This window comes from Hemitrygon akajei, chromosome 20 (genome assembly GCF_048418815.1).
Source record: "Hemitrygon akajei chromosome 20, sHemAka1.3, whole genome shotgun sequence".
Classification (NCBI taxonomy): Eukaryota; Metazoa; Chordata; class Chondrichthyes; order Myliobatiformes; family Dasyatidae; genus Hemitrygon; species Hemitrygon akajei.
Window position 1 is genome coordinate 1,927,282 of NC_133143.1, and position 22,979 is coordinate 1,950,260.

Here is a 22,979-nt window from a genome sequence, read left to right on the forward strand (position 1 = left end):
AAAAGCATTTAAAGGATGTTTTAAAGCCAGAGTTGCTTAAGAGCAAAAGAATTAGGAGTGGAGCAGACCATCCAGCCCCTTTGAATCTTTATTGATCATCAAGAACAAAGAATATTTTAAAATGACCTTTTATATCCTAAGCAGCGCACTGTCAGTGTAACTCACAATACTTATGGCTGATCTGTCTCAGTAACATCCTCTAGGCCAGGGGCTCCCAACCTTTTACCATTAACCAAGAGGTCTGTGGAGCTTAGGCTGGGAACTCCTGCTTTTATGTAATGCCCACAGATCTACTAATCTCTGTTTTGAAAGAACACAATGACCCAGTCTCCACAGATATCTGGGTAGAGAATTCCTATATCAGAATCAGAAACAGGTTTAATATCACTGGTGTATGTCATAAAATTTATTGCTTTATAGCAGCAGTACATTGCAATACAGAATAATAAAATACAATAAGTTACACTAAAAATACATTTTTAAATTAAGTGCAAAATGAGAGCAAAAAAAGAAGAAAATGGTGAAGTTGTGTATATTGGTTCACTGTCAATTCAGAAATCTGATGGCAGAGAGCAAGAAGCTGTTCCTAAAGTGCTGAGTGTATACCTTCAGGTTCCTATACCTCGTCCTATATGACAGCTATGCGAATAGGGATGCCCTGGGTGATGGGGTGCTTAACGATGGATGCTGCCTTTTTAAGGCATCACCTTTTGATGATGTCTTCGATGCTGGGGAGGCTGGCTGAGTTCACAGCTTCCTGCAGATTTTTCCAATCCTGCACAGTGGCCCATCATCCTCCTCATCAGACTCACCGGTAAACAAACTAATAATTCCAAAACTGTGACTGCTAGTCCCAGATTTCTTCATCATGGGAAACTGTGAATGAATCAATTTTTCTTTAGGGTTTTCGTAGTTCAAGGCCTATAATAACGTGTAAAAGTACAGTAATTCCTCATTCCTGCCAAACCACGAAGACTACAAAATTATATTAGCTTCCTGGAGTTGTTGAGTCATAACACCAAAACTGGTCTTTTGGCCCAATCCATCTATGGCAAGCAACCTTACTCAGCTGGACTCATTTCCCTGCATTTTACCCATGGCCCTCCAAACCTTTCCCATGCATGTACCAGTCCAGGGCTCTTTTAAACATTGTAATTGTACGCTGCTCTACCACTTTCTCTGCAGGTCGTTCCATATGCCCACCATCTTCTGTGAGAAAAACTTGCTCATCAGGTCCCCTTAATGTCTTTCCCCTTAAACCTGTGGCCTCTAGCTTTAGGCTTTCCTACTCTAGGAAGAAGTTCAAGTTTATTGTCATCTGACTGTACACCCTGCCAAATGAAACACCATTCCTCCGGATCACAATACAAATATAACACACAGCACATAAAACAAAATACTACCACAAATGAGTTAATGAAATATAATTCAAAATGGATGTAGTGTGCATCACAGGCAAACAGCAAACAGGTCACTGACCTAGTGACAAGACCTTGGTGCTGCCAGGATATTCATTAGTCTCACAGATTGTGGGAGGAAGCTGTTACCCAGTCCAGTAGTCCCTTTGCTCCTTTATCTCCTTCCTGATGGCAGTGGGTCAAAGAGATTTTCGGATAGGTGGTAGGGATCCTCGGCCCTTCATCTACAATGCTCCCTGTAAATGTCACAAATAAGGGAGAGGGAGACCCCAGTGATCCTCTCAGCAATCTTTACCATCCTCTGTAGGGTCTTGTGGTCCGATGCCTAGTTGCTTCCACACCACACAATAGTGCAGTCAGACAGGACATTCTGGATGGTGCTTCTGTAGAAAGATGTTAGAATGGGGGCGCAGAGCCTTGCACACGTAAATCTCCTCAGAAAGTGTACAGGCTGCTGTGCATTCTTGACTAATGAGAAGATGTTGTGGTTCCAGGTTACATCACTTATGTGCACATCGAGGGACTTTGTGGTCTTCACTTTCTCCATGGCAGAACATTTGATGAGCAATGGAGTAGCTGACCTATGCCTTCCTGAAGACCACAATCTTCTCTTTTGTCTTGTCCATGTTGAGACTGAGGTGGCTGTTCTCACGTGATTTGATAAGCCTCTCTGTATGTTGACCCTCACCTTTATTGCTGATGAGGCTGTTGTATCATCAGGCAACATGACGATGCGCTTTGAGTTGGATCTGTAGTGCAGTCGTGAGTTGTCAGTGTGAACAGCAGCAAGCTGAGCACAAAGCCCTGGGGAGCACCAGTGCTTAGCATAATGGAGCTCTAAATATTGTTTCCAACTCAGACTAACTGAGAGCTTTCTGTCAAGAAGTCCACGATACAGTTACAGAGCCTCTAAATGCCAAGCTTCTATTTAATTCGCAGTGCTCTGCTCCTCTCACTGATTGGACCTCTGGAATGTCCAAATGCCTGCAAAGTTCTCCTTATTTTATACTAGCTTTGCTGACCTGCGAGTAACATCTTCGAAGTGCTCTCCTCCTGACGAGTAATCTTCCCGATCTCTAAGCTGTGTACAAACCTCTGCAGTCAGCCGGAGACAAAAATTCTGTTCCCTTCCACCTTTTCTATATTCCTTATGGTCTTAAAAACCTCCATCAGGTCAGCCTTCAACTTGCTTTCTTCAGGGAAAACAACTGCAGCCTAACCAGTCCATCCTTACAGATCAAGCTCTCAAATCTTGGGAACATTCTTGTAAATCTTTTCTACAACCTCTTTAGCATAATTACATTTAGTATAGTATGGTGGTCAAAATTGTACACAGTATTCCAAGTGCAGTCTCACTAACATCTGAAATATCCCAACTGTTCTACTCAATGCCCTGACCAAGGTACCATGTCTTCTTCAGCGCCTTATCGAAATGTGTAACCACTTTTCGGGAATTATATAAACATCGCTGAAGTCTCTCTGTCCTGCAACTCTTTCCAGGCCCTTATCATTTACTGTAGAAGTCCTGTCTTGGTTTAACTTTCCAAAATGTAAAACTTTATACTTGTCTGAGTTAAATTCAAACTACTTTGCCCACTTACCCAGACAATCTCGATCCTGTTTTAACATTAGATAACTTTTGTCACTGTTCATTGTATCACCAATATTGGTGTCATCCACAAACATCTTAATCAGGCACCAACATTCTTATCCAAACTATTAATATATAAGAACAACAGGGCCTCAGCATGGATCCCTGTAGCTTACCAACTAGTTATAGGGCTCTGGTCTAGGAAATAATCTTCTACCATCATCCTCTGCTTTTTACCATCAAGCCAATTATAAATCCAGTTAGCTGGCTGACCCTGAATTTCAGACCAGCTTACTATGCAGGGCCTTGTCCATATAAACTACTTCAACCTTGCCCTCATCAATCCTCTTGGTCACCTCTTCAAAAAAAAACTCAGTTACATGCAAAAGACCGTGCTGATAACTCCAATCAGCCACCCTCCAGTTTCCTGTTCCTCATCAGTGGCTATCACTGTTCCCATCATTGAATTCCCTAGCTTCCACGTCTTTCTACAAGAAGTATTTACTTCAGATCCTGCCTGTTTCACTTAGATCCACACAGAGATGATCCTTAAAGGGAGTTTTTGCTCTAAAAATACATAAATAATTCTTTGTGATAAAGGATTCTCCTTTATTTTATAAGCTAAAATATCCCCATTTTACCTTCCTGATTTGCTTCTTAAGTGTATTTCTTCATTCTTTACACTCTTCAATGAATTTGCTTGATCCCTGCCTATGCCTGACCCATGCTGTCTCCTGACCAGAACCCTGGTACCACTCGTTAACCAGAGTTCCTGAGTCCTGGCAGCATGGCCCTCATTCTAAATCCCACTGCCATTTGCCAGGTGTTCCTTTCAGCTTCTCCCAATGAACATTTACAGGTTCCTTTCTAATGGTATCAAAATCAGCTTTTCCCCAACTAGCTTTTAGACTAGTTTTATCTTTTTATCTTTTGTGGGGACCAGTCCTTTTTCTTCCATACCTATTTTAAAACTAATAGAATTATTGTTAGAATATTATAAATGTTGTTACTGATGTTCACAATGAACTGAGGGTACCTGTACCAGATGCTACAACTTGCACAAGAGTTTCATAGTGGTGTTAAGCATTGACACCAGATCACACTGAATTGCAAAACTGGTTACTGGCATCAATCAGAATGTGCAGATACAAAACGCAACAAACTCTGCACCTTATATGCATGACACTGAATTGCTTATTCCTGCTTGTCATCCTGCTGGCAAAATAGACTTCACTTTACAGGTTGCCACATTCTCAACAGAACAACTGCTCAGGGTAAGGGTCAGAAGTGAGAAGATAGTGACAGTGAGCATCAGTGAGCCCATCAAGGATGTACATCAATGGTTTTTGCAACTCCACTGGCCTCACACTTAGTTTGGTATTATTTAAAAACCACTTCTGATTGGCAATTTCTATTGCTCCCTCTTAGTTAGCTAATATGTCCATCATAGTTTACTGAATGCATCCAGCCCAATAAAATTGGAAAAACATTTCTAAGCTTTGGTTTACTTGTGATGGTAGTTACTTTTCAAAGGAAATTCCTAGCTTTGTTTATGATGTACTGTACCGAGCAGATGCACAAAAGTATTCAAAAATAATATATACTTTTCTTGCTTTAGGATGAGAATTTTTCATAGCAGGCACATCAAGCTCTGGTACTTAAAGCAAAAAGCAATATTATGATTAGTTAATCAAACACTTCACAGAATGACAGTGTCATATGAACTACAGTCAAATTTAGATATCCATTTGCTTATGTCACAAAAAACTTGCATAGCCTGTAAGATAGAGTTTCGGACGATAAGCAAATTGCCCACAAGGATAACAGATTGCAGGTAAATTGATACTTGTCACTGGAGGAATCCAACAACATCACAAACTGTAAATAAGGTAAAACAAACCGCTGTCCTACTTTTCACATCTTATTTTATAATCTTACCTATAATTCCTGGCAGTTCATGAATAATGTGACAGATGAGCAAATCCAGACATCTGGACAAGTATTCAGTGCTGGTTGGCTGTTCCTTTCCTTTTCTGCTGTCTCTTTCAATATACATCACTAACCTGCAATTAATAAAGCAGAACTGATTCATATCAATAACTCTTTAACACCCTTAAGTCACCAAAGCCATACTGATAATTTTAGTTTACATGTCAGAGTGCAATGGCATATGATCTGATAATATACATGTATATCCTTACAGTGAATGCTGTCGCACAGTAATATCTGAAGTACACAAACATATTCCATAAAATTTTAAGCTAGTATCAGGTAACATAAATAACAAAATTTTAGTTATAGTTTGAAACAGAAACTGCAGAAAGAGTTTAATGCACTGAGTAACTCAGTTGGCCTTTCTGCTGGTATTTCACCATCTCAAAGGAGCAAGGTGCAATGCTCTCTGTCTGGATGAGTACAGTTTGCCATCATCCAGAACAAAACAATCTTCTCTGTTACATGTTGCCCTCGGACGGCTGTTGTGGGAAAGAAGAGATGGTCACCCACCTCTTTGTAGCTGTGGATTTGCTAAGAGTGTGTGGAGAAGGATGCAAGCATTCTTGTCTTGGTTATTCCCCAGAAGCTGCATAACAGGGTGTTGCCAGGGGCATACACCAATACAGGCATTAAGTGCTGCTGGAAGATCATCAACTTAGGGGAAGATGCCTACGGTCTGCCCAAAACTTGTTGGTCTTCTAGCACAGTGAGAGATCTGTAAGGAAATGCTGATGACTGATGCATTCAAGGCTACAGGAGAATGTGCTGAGAGATGAACTAAACTTTGGTACACACACAGTCTAAGCTCATTCCACTAAAGGACGTAGAGAAGCTGAAGAGTAAATTACCCAGAGAATGCAACTGTGCAATAGAAGTCTATTACATATCTCTAAGCCAGAAAATGCAGCAAATGATAATATTATTTGGTTAAAAAGCATATATAATTCACAAAGTTAGGGAAAATTTCATCACTGGAACAGAGCTTTGTAATAAAAGTAAAATGTCATTGAAATTAAATCAAAATGTTATTATTTTACTGTCATTATATGTCAATTTGTATAGATTTTCATAAGACTATCAATGCCAGCCTGTATATTTTAACTATCAACTTTACCATGCATTGCAATATACCCTTTAAAGTGACCACTTTAAAAGATATATCTGTATGGTAGATACATCTCATTATTGTAAAAATCTAATCAGTCAATAAAGTGGCGGCAACTCAATGCATAAAATCATGCTGACATAGTCACACGGTTCAGTTGTTGTTCGGACCAACATCAGAATGGGAAAGAAATGTGATGCAAATTGTTACTTGCATGAATTGGAAATTGGCTGACTGGCAGGAGGCAAAGAGTGGGAATAAAGGAATTCTTGTCTAGCTGGCTGCCAGTGGTATTCCATAGGAAACTGTGACTGCTTCTTTTCAAGTTATATGTCAATGATTTTCATGACGGACTTGATTTGTAGATGATAAGAAGATAGGTGGAGATAGGTAGGTGGTGTTGAGGAAGCAGTAAGTCTGCAGAAGGAGTTATACAGATTATGAGAATGGGCAAAGAAGTGACAGATGGAATACAGAGTAGGGAAGTGTATGGTCGTACACTTTGGTAGAAGGAATAAAAGAATAGACTAATTTTTAAATGGGGATAAAATTCTGAAATTAGAGGTAAAAAAGGACTTGGGATTCCTGGCACAGGATTTCCTAAAGGGTAACTTCCAGCTCAGTCAGTGGTAAGGAAGGCAAATGCAATGTTAGTATTCATTTCGAGAGGACTAGAATATAAAAGCAAGGATGTAATGGCATTTGTCAGACCACACATGGAGTATTGTGAGCAGTTGTGGGTCACTTATCTAAGAGAAGATGTGCAGGCATTGGAGAGGGTCCAGTGGAAGCTCACGTAAATGATTCAGGGAATGAAAGAGTTAATGTATGGGGAACGAATGATTCCTCTGGGCTTGTACTCAGTGAAGTTTAAAAGAACGCAGAAGTTTAAAAACCAATTGATAAGTAGCTTTCATTGTAAAGACAGATTTCTTTGTGCACATTGTTGCATTAGTGCAGTGAAATGACTCAAAAGATTGTAATTCTTCATCATTAACCTTATTAGAATTGTCCATAAGCCTAGGCTTAGTATCCTCTTCTTCCATCTCAAACCTCCTCTTCAAAAATCGCCACATTGAACAGTCCTTAGGATGAAAATTCCCTCCCTCCAATTTTCTTCTACACTAGTAGAGTGTGTTCACTCCCGTAAGTCAGTCGGCGGTGCACAAGGGGAAGTTGGGGGGGGGGGGGGGGATAATTTGGAAGGAAAGGCTGACATCACAGCCCAAGTTGGGCGAGTCATTCAATGCTCCGAAAACGCACTTCATGCTCCTCACCAGCCTACTGTCCTCCCCTCCGTGCAATACAGCACTCCTCACCAGCCTACTGTCCTCCCCTCTGTGCAATACATTACTCATCAGCCTACTGTCCTCCCATCTGTGCAATACAGCACTCCTCACCAGCCTACTGTCCTCCCCTCTGTGCAATACATTACTCACCAGCCTACTGTCCTCCCCTCCATGCAATACAGCACTCATCACCAGCCTACTGTCCTCCCCTCCATGCAATACAGCACTCATCACCAGCCTACTGTCCTCCCCTCCATGCAATACAGCACTCCTCACCAGCCTATTGTCCTCCCCTCCGTGCAATACATTACTCATCTGCCTACCATCCTCCCCTCCATGCAATACAGCGCTCCTCATCAGCCTACCATCCTCCCCTCCGTGCAATACAACATTACTCATCTGCCTACCATCCTCCCCTCCGTGCAATACAACATTACTCATCTGCCTACCATCCTCCACTCTGTGCAATACAGCGCTCACGACTTATCAACGGCCTTCCCTATCTTGTGCCAAAAACTGAGAATGGACTCATCTAAATAAACCAGGTGCCACTGTACAGTGCCATACTGGGCAAAGAGACCTTTAACAAGATTGCTAATGGATTCACTGCCCACCATTGTGAGCACTAGCATAATCAGAATATCAAAAAAACCAATGTTTTTTTCTAAATCACGAACTGTTAGAGAACACCTAGCGACCTCTCACTATGGTTCTATGGAACCCAGGTTGAGAAACCCTGCTTTAGACAGAGATAAGGAGGCATTTATTCAGCCAGAGGGTAGCAAATTTGTGGAATTCATTGCCAAAAATGGCTGTGGAGGCCAAGTCATAGGGTATATTTAAAGCAGAGGATGATAGTTCTTGATTAGTAAGGACATCAAAGGTTTCGGGAAGAAAGCAGAAAATGGGCTTGAGAGGGACAATAAATCAGACGTGATGTAATAGCAGAGCATACTCAATGTGCCGAATAGCTTCCTACTTATGGTCCTAATGTGGCGACCCACTTCCCAGCGCACTCAAACCAGCTCACAAAGTGGCGCGCGCCGGCATTGTGGCCGGTCCCAAAGAGGGCGCCAAGTCTGCTTCACCAGCAAGGGGAAAAGCCCGCGCGCGGGACGGGACTGTGAATACGCGCCCCCTACAGCATTCCCGCCTGGGGAGGGCGGGATCAGGAAGGCTTTAAAGCGAGCCCGGAAGTTTGAATAAATCTCTTTTCGCAACTGCAGCTCACCGACTACGTGTCGTTATTTCAGCGCTGTGTGTAGCACACCGCTACAACTGGTGACCCCGACGGCCCAAACGATATTTGGGCCGAAGATGAACGACGCTGTATCTGTTCATGCAGTTTTGTTAAAACTGCCAAGCTTCTGGACGCTGCGACCTCACCAATGGTTCCAGCAAGCAGAAGCCCAATTCCACATTCGGCAGATAACCTCGGATGCCACACGTTACTACTACGTGGTGAGCTCCCTCGACCAGGAAACAGCCGCCCAGGTTGAGGAGTTCATACAGTCGCCCGCAGCGGAGGGCAAATACACAGAATTCAAAGCCTTGCTCATAAGGACTTTCGGACTCTCACGGCGCGAGCGAGCTGCCCGCTTACTGCACCTGGATGGTTTGGGAGACAGGCCACCGTTGGCTTTGATGAACGAGATGCTGTCCCTGGCCGGAGGTCACAAGCCCTGCCTCATGTTTGAGCAGGCATTCCTGGAGCAGCTGCCTAAGGACATACGCCTGCTGCTGTCCGACGCAGATTTCAGCGACCCCCGGAAGGTGGTGGCCCGGGCGGACGTGCTGTGGAAAGCCAAGAAGGAGAGTGGGGCGTCCGTCGCACAGATCACCAGGCCACGCTCCCAGCAGCAAACCAGACCAGGCCCGGCCGCAGAGCCCACTAACCCCAGAGGCAGGGGTGAGGAGGCCAACGATCAATGGTGTTTCTACCACCAGCGGTGGGGTGCAGAAGCCCGCCGCTGTAGCCCGTCCTGCAAGTTCCCAGGAAACGCCAGGGCCAGCCGCTGCTGATGGCTACGGCGGCTGGCCATCGGGATAGCCTCCTGTATGTCTGGGACAAGTGGTCGGGACGCCGCTTTTTGGTCGACACCGGAGCCGAAATCAGCGTCTTACCTCCGACGAGTTACGACACCCACAACAGAGCACTGGGTCCCACCCTGAGGGCCGTGAACAGCAGCACAGTAAGGATCTACGACACCCGTACGGTGCGGCTATAGTTCGGCTCCAACCGGTTCATGTGGGACTTCACACTGGCCGCCATAGCCCAACCGCTCCTGGGAGCTGATTTTTTTGTGAGCTCACAGCCTAAGGGTCGACCTGCCAAGGAAGAGACTGGTCCACGCCAAGACTTTTCAAACGTTCTCCCTGGGTGAAGCCCAGTTGCCGGCCCCACACCTAGACTCCATCACGCCGTCCGACAACAACTTCACCAGAGTCCTGGCGGATTTCCCATCAGTTCTGGCACCGCAGTTCACGGCAGCCATGCCCAGACACGGCGTACACGACCACATCCCGACACAAGGACCACCCCTCCACGCCCGTGCTTGAAGGCTTCCCCCGGACAAGCTCCGACTGGCGAAGGAGGAGTTCAAGCGGATGGAGGAATTGGGGATCATACGGTGGTCCGACAGCCCATGGGCCTCCCCCCTGCACATGGTGCCCAAAGCAACAGGGGGCTGGAGACAATGCGGCGACTACTGCAGGCTGAACGAGGCTACAACACCGGACCGCTACCCTGTGCCGCACATTCAGGACTTTGCAGCAAACCTGCATGGCGCATAGATCTTCTCCAAGGTAGACCTCGTCCGAGGATACCATCAAATCCCGATGCATCCGGACGACGTCCCCAAAACGGCTCTCATCACCCCGTTCGGTCTTTTCGAGTTCCTCCGCATGCCGTTCGGCCTAAAGAATGCTGCACAGACGTTTCAGCGGTTAATGGACGCGGTGGGACGCGACCTGGACTTCACTTTCATCTATTTGGATGACATCCTCATAGCCAGCAGCAGTCGTCAGGAGCATCTGTCCCACCTCCGTCAACTCTACGCCCGACTGAGTGAATACGGCCTAACAATCAACCCGGCCAAATGCCGGTTCAGGCTCGACACCATCGACTTCCTGGGCCACAGGATTACTAAAGACGGGGCAACCCCTCTGCCCGCTAAGGTAGACGCGGTCCGCCATTTCCCCCGACCCAACACAATCAAAAGCCTTCAGGAATTCGTGGGTATGGTGAATTTCTACAACCGCTTCCTCCCTTCAGCTGCCCGAATCTGTTCGCCCTGATGTCGGGTAAGGGCAAGGACATTACCTGGGACGAGGAGTCCGCCGCCGCTTTCATTAAAACCAAAGAAGCCTTAGCAAACGCCGTGATGCTAGTGCACCCCAGAACGGACGTCCCTGCCGCCCTCACAGTGGACGCATCTAACACGGCAGTCGGTGGGGTGCTGGAACAACTCATCGAGGGTCGCTGGCAACCCCTGGTGTTTTTCAGCAAACACCTGCGACCACCCGAGCTCAAATACAGTGCTTTCGACTGGGAACTGTTGGCGCTATACCTGGCAATCCGGCATTTCAGGTACTTCTTAGAAGGTAGGCCTTTCACCGCGTTCATGGACCACAAACCTCTTACCTTTGCGTTCACGAAAGCATCCGACCCCTGGTCGTCCCGCCAGCAGCGACATCTGTCCTACATCTCCGAATACACGACGGATGTCCAGCATGTCTCGGGAAAGGACAATGTCGTGGCGGACGCCCTCTCCCGCCCTAACATCCAAGCCCTGTCCCAGGGGGTAGACTATGAAGTACTGGCGGAGGTGCAGCAGGCAAACGAGGAGCTCCCTAGTTACAGGACTGCAGTCTCCGGTTTGCAGCTCCAGGACCTCCCCGTAGGCCCAGGTGAGAGGACCCTACTCTGTGACGTCACCACCGGCCAACCCCGCCCCGTCGTCCCGGCAGCCTGGCGAAGGCACGTTTTCAACTCCATTCAAAACCCCTCCATCAGGACAACCATCCGGATGGTGGCCAACAGGTTCGTTTGGCACGGACTCCGCAAGCAGGTCAGTGAATGGGTCAAAACGTGCATGCACTGCCAAACAGCCAAGGTGCAGCGGCACACCAAAGCTCTGCCGCAGCAGTTCCACCCCACCCACCGGCGTTTCAACAACATTCATGTGGATATCGTGGGCCCCCTGCCAGTGTCGCGAGGAGCGCGGCACCTCCTGACTATCGTGGACCGGTTCACAAGATGGCCAGAGGCGGTCCCGCTCACCGACACCACCTCCGAATCTTGCCACCTGGGTATCTTGCTTTGGTGTACCGGCCCACATTACCTCCGACAGAGGCGCCCAGTCCACCTCCAGCCTGTGGTCAGCTATGGCCAGCCTTTTGGGGACACAGCTGCACCACACAACTGCCTACCACCCACAATCGAATGGACTAGTGGAGCGTTTCCACCGTCACCTGAAGTCGGCTCTCATGGCCCACCACTACATTATGATGTATGTGACTTTAACTGTGGAGTGATTGTTGGTACCATATGAGATGGTTTGAATATCTCAGAAACTGCTAATCTCCTGGAGTTCTCAGACACAACAGTCTCTAGAGTATAGACAGAATGGTGCAAAAAGCAAAAAAGGACATCAAGTCAAGTCACTTTTATTGTCATTTCGACCATAACCGCTGGTCGAGTACATAGTAAAAACAAGACTTTTTTCAGGACCACGGTGTTACGTGACACAGTACGTAAACTAGACTGAACTATGTAAAAACACAGAAAAAAACTACACTAGACTACAGACCTACCCAGGACTGCATAAAGTGCACAAAACAGTGCAGGCATTACAATAAATAATAAACAATAGGGCAGTAAAGTGTCTGTCCAGGCTCTGGGTATTGAGGAGTCTGATAGCTTGGGGGAAGAAACTGTTACATAGTCTGGTCATGAGAGCCCAAATGCTTTGGTGCCTTTTCCCAGACGGTAGGAGGGAGAACAGTTTGTATGAGGGGTGTATGGGGTCCTTCATAACGCTGTTTGCGTTGCGGATGCAGCGTGTAGTGTAAATGTCCGTAATGGCGGGAAAGAGAGAGCCTGATGATCTTCTCAGCTGACCTCACTAGCCGCTGCAGGGTCTTGTGATCTGAGATGGTGCAACTTCCAAACCAGGCAGTGATGCAGCTGCTCAGGACGCTCTCAATACAACCTCTGTAGAATGTGATGAGGATGGGGGGTGGGAGATGGGACTTTCCTCAGCCTTTGCAGATAGTAGAGACGCTGCTGAGCTTTCTTTGCTATGGAGCTGGTGTTGAGGGACCAGGTGAGATTCTCTGCCAGGTGAACACCAAGAAATTTGGTGCTCTTAACGATCTCTACCGAGGAGCCGTCGATGTTCAGCGGGGAGTGGTTGCTCCGTGCCCTCCTGAAGTCAACAACCATCTCTTTTGTTTTGTTCACATTAAGAGACAGGTTGTTGGCTCTGCACCAGTCCGTTAGCCACTGCACCTCCTCTCTGTAAGCTGACTCGTCATTCTTGCTGATGAGACCCACTCAAGTAGTGATACCAGATTCAGATATGGCCCAAGTGTGGAGTGGGAGACACTGAAGCAGGTCAGACACTATGTCTGAGGAAAGCCATGGAGCCTGAACACATGTTGAACCATGAGGGTGGCAGTCTCACGAGCCGATGGGAGCTTGGGGAGGGCAATGAAGTGGGCAGCCTTGGAAAATCAAACCACAACGACCAAAATGGTGGTGTTCCCATTACACTGGGACAGACCAGTGATGAAATTTACTGAGAGGTGGGACCAGGGGCAGTGGGGCACAGGTAGTGGACATAACAGACCCACAGGACGCTGGCGTGATGTCTTGTTCCGAGCGCAGGTGGGACAGGCAGATACAAAGTCGTGGACATCCTGGGACATAGATGGCCACCAAAACTGTCTCTTCATAAACTCCCGAGTCTGCTGAATTCCTGGATGTCCAGATTCCAACACTTTGGAACACACCGCAGCAGGGACAACCAACCAGCTGGGAGAAACCCCATCCAGGCCTGGATCTGATTGTTGGGTGGCCCTCACCTATGCCTCTAGTCCCCAGATCACCGGAGCAGCGACACATGAGCGAGGAAGAATGGGTTCTGGATCGGCATTGTCCTCCGATCCGTCGGACTGCCAGGAGAGAGCGTCGGCCTTTGGGTCTGGGTGTTGCAGCAGTGGGGCTGTGGAGAAACGACGCTTCAGCTCGGAAAATGCTTGATCTGCATCGTCTGTCCAAAGGAATCCTGCCGAGGTCTTCTTGGTGAGTGCATGAACTGGAGCCGTGCTAGAGCCGAAATTCTGAATGAAACAGCGATAAAAGTTCGCAAACCCCATGAAGCGCCGTATCTGTTTGACTGTAGACAGTTTGGGCCACTCTGCAACAGCCTGAACTTTACCAGGCCCATTTGAACCCTGGATGGGGTAAGCATATAGCCCAAAAACAACACCTGGTCTTTATGGAATTCACATTTTTCAGGCTTGGTGTACAGGTTAATTTCAAGAAGGCTTCTGCGTACTCTCCAGACATGCTGGACGTGCTCCTGATGAGAGCGGGAGTAGACAAGGATGTCATCGGAATACACAAACACAAACTGGTTCAACATGTCGCTGAGCACATCGTTAACCAAGTCCTGGAATACAGAGGGTGAGTTGGCCAGACCAAAAGGCATCACCAGGTATTCAATGGCCATTAGAGGTGCTGAAAGCCACTTTCCACTCATCCCCTTCTCTTATGTGAATCAGATTGTAAGCATTGCGCAGATCAATTTTGGAAAACATGGTTTCTCCCTGGAGTTGTTCAAATGCAAACACCAGCAAGGGAAGAGGGTAGTGGTTCTTCCCGTCAAGATTCCCCTCTCTGCTGACGGGTATTCTCTTTTACTGGACACTTGGAACATGCTGGCCGGGAGTGTCCTGGATCACCACAATAGAGACAGGAACCTGTTCTCTGGCGCCGCTGTCGTTCCTCCCGAAGACAACTTGCATAGGCTCCTCCGTGGGTGGTGAGGGAGGGGGAGAAGGCGAGGAAAGATGGTGATCAGATGAGGGAGATGTTTGAAACATTCTTTCCCTGCGCCACTCAGTCATTAACTCGAATATCCAGATTAATCAGGTCATCCTGCTCATCCCGGACCCCTGCATTCGGTCCACGCTGGAAGGCAGTGATGAGAGATCTCTCATTCCATCCCATCTCACGCAAGGGTACGGAATTTCACTGCATAGGCTCTCACCATTCCTTTGCCTTGGTGCAGGTCCAAGAGTCGGTGGGCAGCTTCCTGACCCCGTATTGGAAGATCCGAAATCCTCCTTAACTCTGCCACAAAATGTCGGAATGACTGGGCTGCGGGGTATCCTTGTTCCCGTAAAGCGTTGAACAGGCTGAGTGGAGGTCCGTCAAGAAGATTGACCATGTACGTCAAAACAACCAGGCTGGGCTTGGAATGTCAGCTCGCATTGGGAATAAAATTCCTGCAACCATCAGGATCAGCAGAATATCTGCCTGGTGGTGGAATACTCGGTTCCTGTACGGTCATGGGAGTCGGCTCTGGTCCAGGTGCACGAGCGGGAGCATTAGTAGCAGAGATTGTCGGGGCAGCAGAAAAGGAGAACCTGCAAGTTGCTGGAACTGGGACTGAGGTGGCCTGAAGCTGCTGAATTGAGCTGGCAAGGACATTAATGGCTGTCAGCTGTTGACAGTAAGTTCATGGACAGCGGCCGTGAGTGCAGAAATCACAGGCACCTGAGTCAGATTGTCTGTTGAACAGTTGCAGCTAGGGACAATACCTGTTCCTCCAAGTGATACTGGTCTTGTCGGCACGAGGTTATCTGCCTCATTACCTCCGTAACTTCACTGAGAACAGCTTCCATTGTCTGTGGCTTGTCTCCTACCTGCCCAATGAACCTCACGGCCAAGGTCAGCTGCTCTCTCTCTCTGCTGGCTCCAGCTTTGAGTGTTTGAGACTTGCTGTTAGCAGGTTCGGATATGGCCCAAGTACAAAGTGAGAGACACTGAAGCAGGTTGGCATATCACAGACTTTAATATGAACAGTGTTAAAGGGAAAATAAACAATAAACGCAAGGCCAAACAGGGCGTTAACTAAAACTTTCAAAAGGAAAACGAAGTTTACATTAAATGAATACTGCTAGTCTTCACAGCCAGTTGATTTGAAAGACCAATACCTCAGGGAAGGCTGAAAGCAAAACAGCAGTGAAGCGTTGCTATGCTCTGTCCAAGCTCGACAAGCACTACGATGACAAGCATGGAGTTAAATACCATCACGATTAAATAATAATTAGCTGACACGTGCAAACTCACAAGTGTAATTGCTGTATATACTGTGCTGCTGAATCCGTGGTTGTGACAGTGAGTGGCAGTTCTGTGGGCAAAAATGCCTTGTCAGAGGAGAATGATCAGATATGTTCAGCTGATGGAAAAGTGCAAGTAACTCAAATAACCATACATTACAACAGTGGTGTGCAGAAGAACATCTCTGAATGGACATCTATAACCTTGAAGTGCATGGGCTACAGCAACAGAAGACCACAAACATAGATTCATACAGGAGGTACCTAACCAGGTGGCAACTGAGTGTATGTCCTGTTATTTGGCCATATGGTCTGATTTCAGACCAGCAGGCTGTAATCTTCTGTATATACTGTACATACAACCAAACAAAACAATGTTCCTCTGGACCACAGTGCACCCACAATACATATATCACACAGAGCACATAAAATGAAATATTACCACAAATAAGTTGATGAAACATAATCCAAAATGCACCTGAAGTGCATAGGACAGGTAAAAAGTACAGTAAATAGCTTGCTATCCTTGCGATAAGAACTCAGTAGTGGCAGGATAGTCATTACTCTCAATATCTGCAGGAAGAAGCCGTTACCCAGTCTAGCAGAGTCAGGAAGTGCAAATGCTGCTGCACCTTCTTGACTAATGTGAGTCCAGGTTTCATCCTCCATTACGTACTCATCAAGGAACTTCATGCTCTTCACTCTCTACACAGCAGAGCCACTGATGTGCAATGGGAAGTGGTCCACCTGCACCTTCCTAAGGTCAACAATCTTCTCTTTTGTCTTGTCCACATTGAGACTGAGGTTGTTGTTCTCAACACCATTTGACAAGCCTCTACTTCCTCTCTGTACGCTGACTGATCATTGTTGCTGATGAGGCCAAACACTGTTGTATCATCAGCGAACTTAATGCTGGAACTAGCAGAGCGGTCGTGAGTCTGCAGTGTGAACAGCAGTGGGCTGAGCACACAGCCCTGGGGGGCATCAGTGCTCAACGTGATGGAGCTTGAGACACCGCTGCCAATTCGGACTGATTGCAGCCTTTTCATCAGGAGGTTCAAGATGACAAACTGGAGTAGGAGGCATTGTTTTCTAGGTAGGACAGGACAGAGTGGAGGATCAAGGTTATGGCATCATTGGTGGACCAGTTTGGGTGGTTGGCAAATTGCAAAGGGCCCAATGTAGCTGGAGGATGGGAGTTTATAAAATCCAGTACCAGCTAGTCAAAGCACTTCGTGACTGTTGAAGTCAGTGCCATTAGGCAGTAATTATTTAGGCCGGTTACTGTTGCTCTCTGGGCACCGGAATAATGATGGCATGAAGCCTGTAGAGTCACTGGACTGTTGCAGAGATGCTACAGATGTCCGTTAACACCTCTGTTAGCAGACTGCACAGAGGTATCAGAGATGCCAACTGTCAATTGTGGCTGGGTTAACATACTATAATGCTACAAAACAAAGTTAGGAAGCAACGCTGACAACAACACATCCCTTCCCGAAGAGCTCAATACACTTTGTATATGTTTTGAGCAGAACTATTGTTTATCGACTGCAGCTCCACCTTCAATATTGTAATTTCAAGTTAACTCATCACCAAACTCCAAGTCAACACCTTCCTTTGCAAGTGAATCTTCAACTTCCTGACCAATAGACTGTAATACGTAAGGATAGGCAGCAACACCTCCAAAACGATTATCCTCACCAGTAGTATCCCATGAGGGTCTGTCCTCAGCCCTTTACTCTATTCCCTGTTTGCAAATGATGTACCACCCATAGTGGGCTGTATCTCAAATTATGATGAATCAGCATTACAGGAACGTGGTGTCATGACAACCTTTTCCTCTATGTCAGCTAAACAAAAGAGCTGGTCATTAACTTCAGGAAGGAGTGCTATGCACTTGCTCCTGTCTACATCAATGGAGTGGAGGTTGAAAAGGTTCAGAGCTTCAAGTTCCTAAGAGTGAATATCACCAACAGCCTTACTTGATCCAACCACATTGATGTTACAGCCAAGAAAACTCACCAATGCCTCCATTCCTCCAAAGGCTAAAAGAGTTTGACATGTGCCCGTTGACTCTTATCAATTTTTATCACAGAAGGCATTCAGTCTGGATTCACAAGGTTCAAGATTCCAGATTGTTTATTTTGCCATTCATCAGTACACAAGTATAAAAGAGAACAAAATGATTGCTACTTTGGAACCAGTGCAGCATAATAAAAACACAATTAGTATAAGGAATGCAATAACTATAGATGGGTACATAAGATTAGCTTTTATGCAACTGAGTGATTGCATGCAGAATTCATAAAGGACACTAGGTACATAAGATGACTGTAATAGGAAATGATAAAGTAATGGTGGGTGGAGGTGTTGATCGACTTCGGGGAATTAAATTTTTGAGTCTACTGGTTCCAGCATGAATGTTGTGCTGCCCCTTCCCTGATGGGAGTGGGGCAAACAGCCCATAAGCAGGGTGGATGGGATCCTTCATGATTCTTCATTGGGCTTTTTCCAGGCCATCTGTAAATATGTCCTTGTTGGAAGTAGGCTGGTGCTGGTGATGCGTTGTGCAATTTTAACCCTCAGGTCTGCACAGTGCCACCTTCATACTGCACCGTGTGATGCTGCAAGTGAGAATGCTCTCGACTGTCTGTCTGCAGGAGGCCGTAAGTATTGATGTGCACAACAGCTTGGTATGGCAAATGCTCTGCATGTGACCGTAAGAAACTGCAGACAGTGTGGACACAGCTCAGCACATCACAAGAACCAGGCTCCCCTCTATGTCTACCCTTCCCACTGCCTCAGTAAAGCAGAAGTAAAAAGCCTATCCACCTCAGCCATTCCCTTTTCTTCCCTCTCCCATCGAGCAGAAGATACAAAAGCTTGAAAGCATGTACCACCCAGCTCAAGGCCAATTTCTATCCCACTGTTACCAGACTCTTGAACAGACTTCTTGTATGATAAGATGGATTTTTGGCATTCACATTATGATCTTACGCTATATCATTTATCTGCAATGCATGTTTCTTGGTAGCATTTACACTTTATTCTGCATTGTTATTGTCTTACCTTGTTCTACCTCAAAGCACAGTGTGATGATTTGATCTACATTAACAGTATGCAAGACAAGCTTTTCACTGTATCTTAGTACATATGACAATAAATAACCAATTCCAATTTAAAAAAACAAGAATATTCACATTTGGAAATAATCATGTTTTTTAAAATTTATGTGAGTGTTTTGTCCTGACCTATGGCATAATGCAGAGAAAGACAATCACGTAGCAATTATATATACAATATTTTTGCAAACCATGAGGTATTTTTGATGCCAATTTATGATGAAAGAATAAACTGCACTGTAGGATGCTACACAACTAAAAGATCAGATTTCATTCTTCTGAAAAAATATTTCATTTTAGTTCTTACTATATCTTCTGTCTTTATTTCAGATTTCCAGCATCTGCAGATTTTTAAAAAAGTTTTCATTCACTCTTCAGACTTCCGTAGTCAAATAATAAAATACTGGGTATCTAAAGGGCTTGCCTGTGAAGAAGTATCAGGCTGCAGAAGTACGAGAGAGTGACGACAAAGGGTACACGAGTAATGAATAAAGTGGCACTGAGTGTATGCACATATAGGTTATCTGTATCATTTTCAAAGCCCTGGTAGATTAGTGTGGCACTTGAGCTAAACGTTATTCACAATGTACTGTTGATATATGTCAATGTCAAAGCCGCACCTGCATTTTGCAATTGCAATTAATGAATAATCATTTGATCTCATAAAGATGCATAAAACCATGAGGGGCAAAGATAGGTAGTCTTTTTCCCATGCTTGGGAAATCAAGAACTAGAAGTCATAAGTTTAAGGTGAGAGGGAAAATATTTAATAGGAACTTGAGGGGTACTTCTTTCTTTTAACATAGAGAATTGTACCTATGTAGAATGAGTTGCCGAGGAAGAGATTGAAGTAGGTACAGTAACAACTTTTAAAATACACTTGGATAGGTGCATGGGTTGGAAAGATTTATTAAGTATGGGCCAAACATTGGTAAATGGGCAAGCTGGAATGCAGCATCTTGGTCAGCACAGATCAGTTGGAGCAAAGAGTCTGTTTCTCTGCTATGTAATTTTTTTACTCTATTTAGTAAAGATGTACAATCAGAATAATATGAGAAAATGTCAGTATAAGTGGGGATTTACCAAGAAAAATATTGAAAATAATACTTGCATGGAATTGTACCCTTTGTGACTGTTTTTCTTTTATTTAATATTGTCCATTAACCACTGGATCAAAACCCAGGTTCCACCCCGGACTTTAGTACTACTTGTGTGTAGTTTGCACATTCTCTCTCTGTGACTGCATGGGTCTCCTGCAGGTACAGTACTCCAGTTTCCACCCACATCCCAAAAACATGTTGGTTGGCAGGTTAATCAGTGAGCAGTGGAATCTGGGGAAAACTGATATGAATGAGAAGTTAAAAAAATGAAATTAGTATAAAACCTGTGTAAATGGGTGCTTGATGATTGGCATGGATTTGGTGGGCCAAAGGGTCTTTCCCCATGTTGAAGAGCTATATGACTTTCACAACCCTACAAAGAATAATTAAAACAACACACACAAAATGCTGGTGGAACACAGCAGGCCAAGCAGCATCTATAAGGACTGTCGACGTTTCGGGCTGAGAATAATTAATATGAAGTTTGATCACATATCATTCTGAAAGTAGAGAATTCTGTTAATTTGTACTGTCTCCCTGGGGCAATGATTTTATTTTTTGTAAATCTCCCAGTTCAATAAATTAAACATTTAAGAACTAATAGCCTCAATACTGCAGCTGCCTGTGCTGGCTTCCAGCCACCTGTTAGGTTGGGTGTACTTAGCCCACTCTTTTTTTAAGGAAATGATAACTACACCTTGAGCCATTAGTCCTTCCCCCAACAGTAACTGGGTCCCAGTGATTGTAATGAAGCAGTCCCACTGTGACCAGCACAAATGTGACAAAGCTATCAAATGTGAAAGGGCAAATCAAGTTTTAATGCTTCTTAAAGGGAGTAACCCCAATGATAAATTTTAAAATCCCAATTTTGCAATTTTCTATGGTGACCACTAACTAGGCCCAAGGGCAAATGTCCTACACAACAAAAATGAGTAAAAACTCAATTTCTAGGCTACTATCATTGAGTTTCTATTTAAAGATATTGTTATATATCAACATTGGTCATTGTCCAATTGGCAGCTTAGTCAATTCCCACTTCAGAGAGAGTCTTGGTAAACACTCCAGGGCAGTGCTGAGGGTAACTATATTGTCTGCGGTGCTTTTTCTCAAATGAGATGTTCAACTAAGATATTGCTTATTCTCTCAAACAAGCACAGAAACACCTTTCAAACCTTCTTAAAAGAACAGGAAATTATTTCTAAGCTCTAAAAATATTCATGCTATCTCAAATTGGCAGCTTTATTTCCTACAATAAAATTGTTAAATCTAATAATGATAAATCTTTACTCTCAGCCGTGGAGACTGAGAGGAGTGGGGAAGAATGCTGGTTGTAAAAAAATGTATATCACACTCTATTATTCAACGCTTAAGTCTTTAAATAACTTCCAAATGACATGTCATCTCCTTAAGACGTACAAAAAAGCTGGATGAACTCAGCAGGTCAGGCAGCATCCGTTAAAAGAAGCAGTCAACGTTTTGGGTTGAGACCCTACGTCAGGACTAAAGAAGGAGGGGGCGGGGCCCTATAAAGAAGGTAGGGGGAAGGTGGAAAACCAATCAGAGGAAAGATCAAGGGGTGGGGGAGGGGAAGCAGGGAGGGATAAAGCAGGAGAGGTGAAGAATAAGGAATCTAAGGGGATAGCACTATGGGTAGTAGAAACGTTGACTGCTTCTTTCAATGGATACTGCCCGACCTGCTGAGTTCATCCAGCTTTTTTGTACGTCTTGATTTGACCACAGCATCTGCAGTGTACTTTGCGTTTACTATGTCATCTCCTTAACTTTTTTTAAAATATCAAATGGTAATGTAAACCACTGTTAAGGTTAAAGAGTACTAATGCAAAAATTACAGCAAAAATAAATCAAATGGATGCCACCAAATGAAGCAGCAAATCTCGGGAGGATGTTGCTGTTGATCAGCCTACAACTATGCTGCCCAAATGTGTACATGTAAATAAACTGAAAACACTTAACACAAAAATGCTGGAGGAACTCAGCAGGCCAGTCCTGTCAATGGGTTTCGGCCCGAAATGTCGACGGTACTCTTTTCCCTAGGTGCTGCTTGGCCTGCTGAGTTCCTCCAGCATTTTGTGTGTGTTGCTCTGATTTCCAGCATTTGCAGATTTTCTCTTGTTTATGATTCAAAATCACTTAATTTGAATTTGCCCAATATTCTCAGAAATCTCAGGCAGTTGCATGTGAATTCCAGATATATTAAATGAGATTACTGCAATTGGCTATTTTGTGTTCCGGGAGCACTTTGAAAGGGAAGTGAGGGCAAATAACAATACATTTCACTTCATTTTCCAGAGTTCAAATCACTGAAGGCACGTGTTAAATCCAACCCTGAATACAAAAGAAGCTTCTAGATATCACATGATTCTGAGTGTTTTTATTTCAAAAACAGATAATGGCAGAATGAACAGCAGTGTTTCCCTGGCTTCTAGAAAACATCATGCCCTTCATTTTCCTACACTCTGATGCTATTCAATTTCTAAGCCCCACCCCACAAACTTGGTATTTTTCTATTTTTATTCTTGTTTCAATATGGAAGTTCCACATTTACAGAGCAAGCAATGGTAGATTGAAAACCCCATGTGATCATGTTAATGCTCTCCACCATTAATGTGCAATTACTCTAATGAAACAAATCTATAAATTATTTCCTTCAGGTTCACTGGAATTCAGGCAGTGAAACCCCATCTTGATTTCACAACAAACACATTTTGTGCATAAAATTTAAAAGAATCATGAATAATATTTTATGTACATAAAAATGATATAATTAATCCAACTGCAGCTAAACAGATACTCAAGAGTACATTCAAAATATAGACAATCACAATTTTGTGGAAAAATATCTTCCACATCATAATCATCAGTTGAAGGAATTGAATCAAACCAGTGGTTATTTATATTAAAGCAATATACATAGCAATGCTCATCAAAAATAAACTTCGGGGGCTGAAAATCTAAAATAAAAACAGAAAAATGCTGAAAACACTCA

At 44.8% G+C, this 22,979-nt stretch overlaps 1 protein-coding gene across 4 annotated transcripts in view; it reads right to left on the reverse strand.

Moving 5' to 3' along the window:
• The window catches only part of ulk4 (unc-51 like kinase 4), a 730,951-nt gene that overhangs the window by 440,837 nt on the left and 267,135 nt on the right, over positions 1–22,979 (reverse strand). For all 4 annotated transcript variants that reach the window (XM_073072965.1, XM_073072962.1, XM_073072961.1 and 1 more), the window contains one exon: positions 4,948–5,072. In XM_073072965.1, coding sequence (XP_072929066.1) covers positions 4,948–5,072 — 125 coding nt within the window. The remainder of the gene's footprint in view (positions 1–4,947; positions 5,073–22,979) is intronic.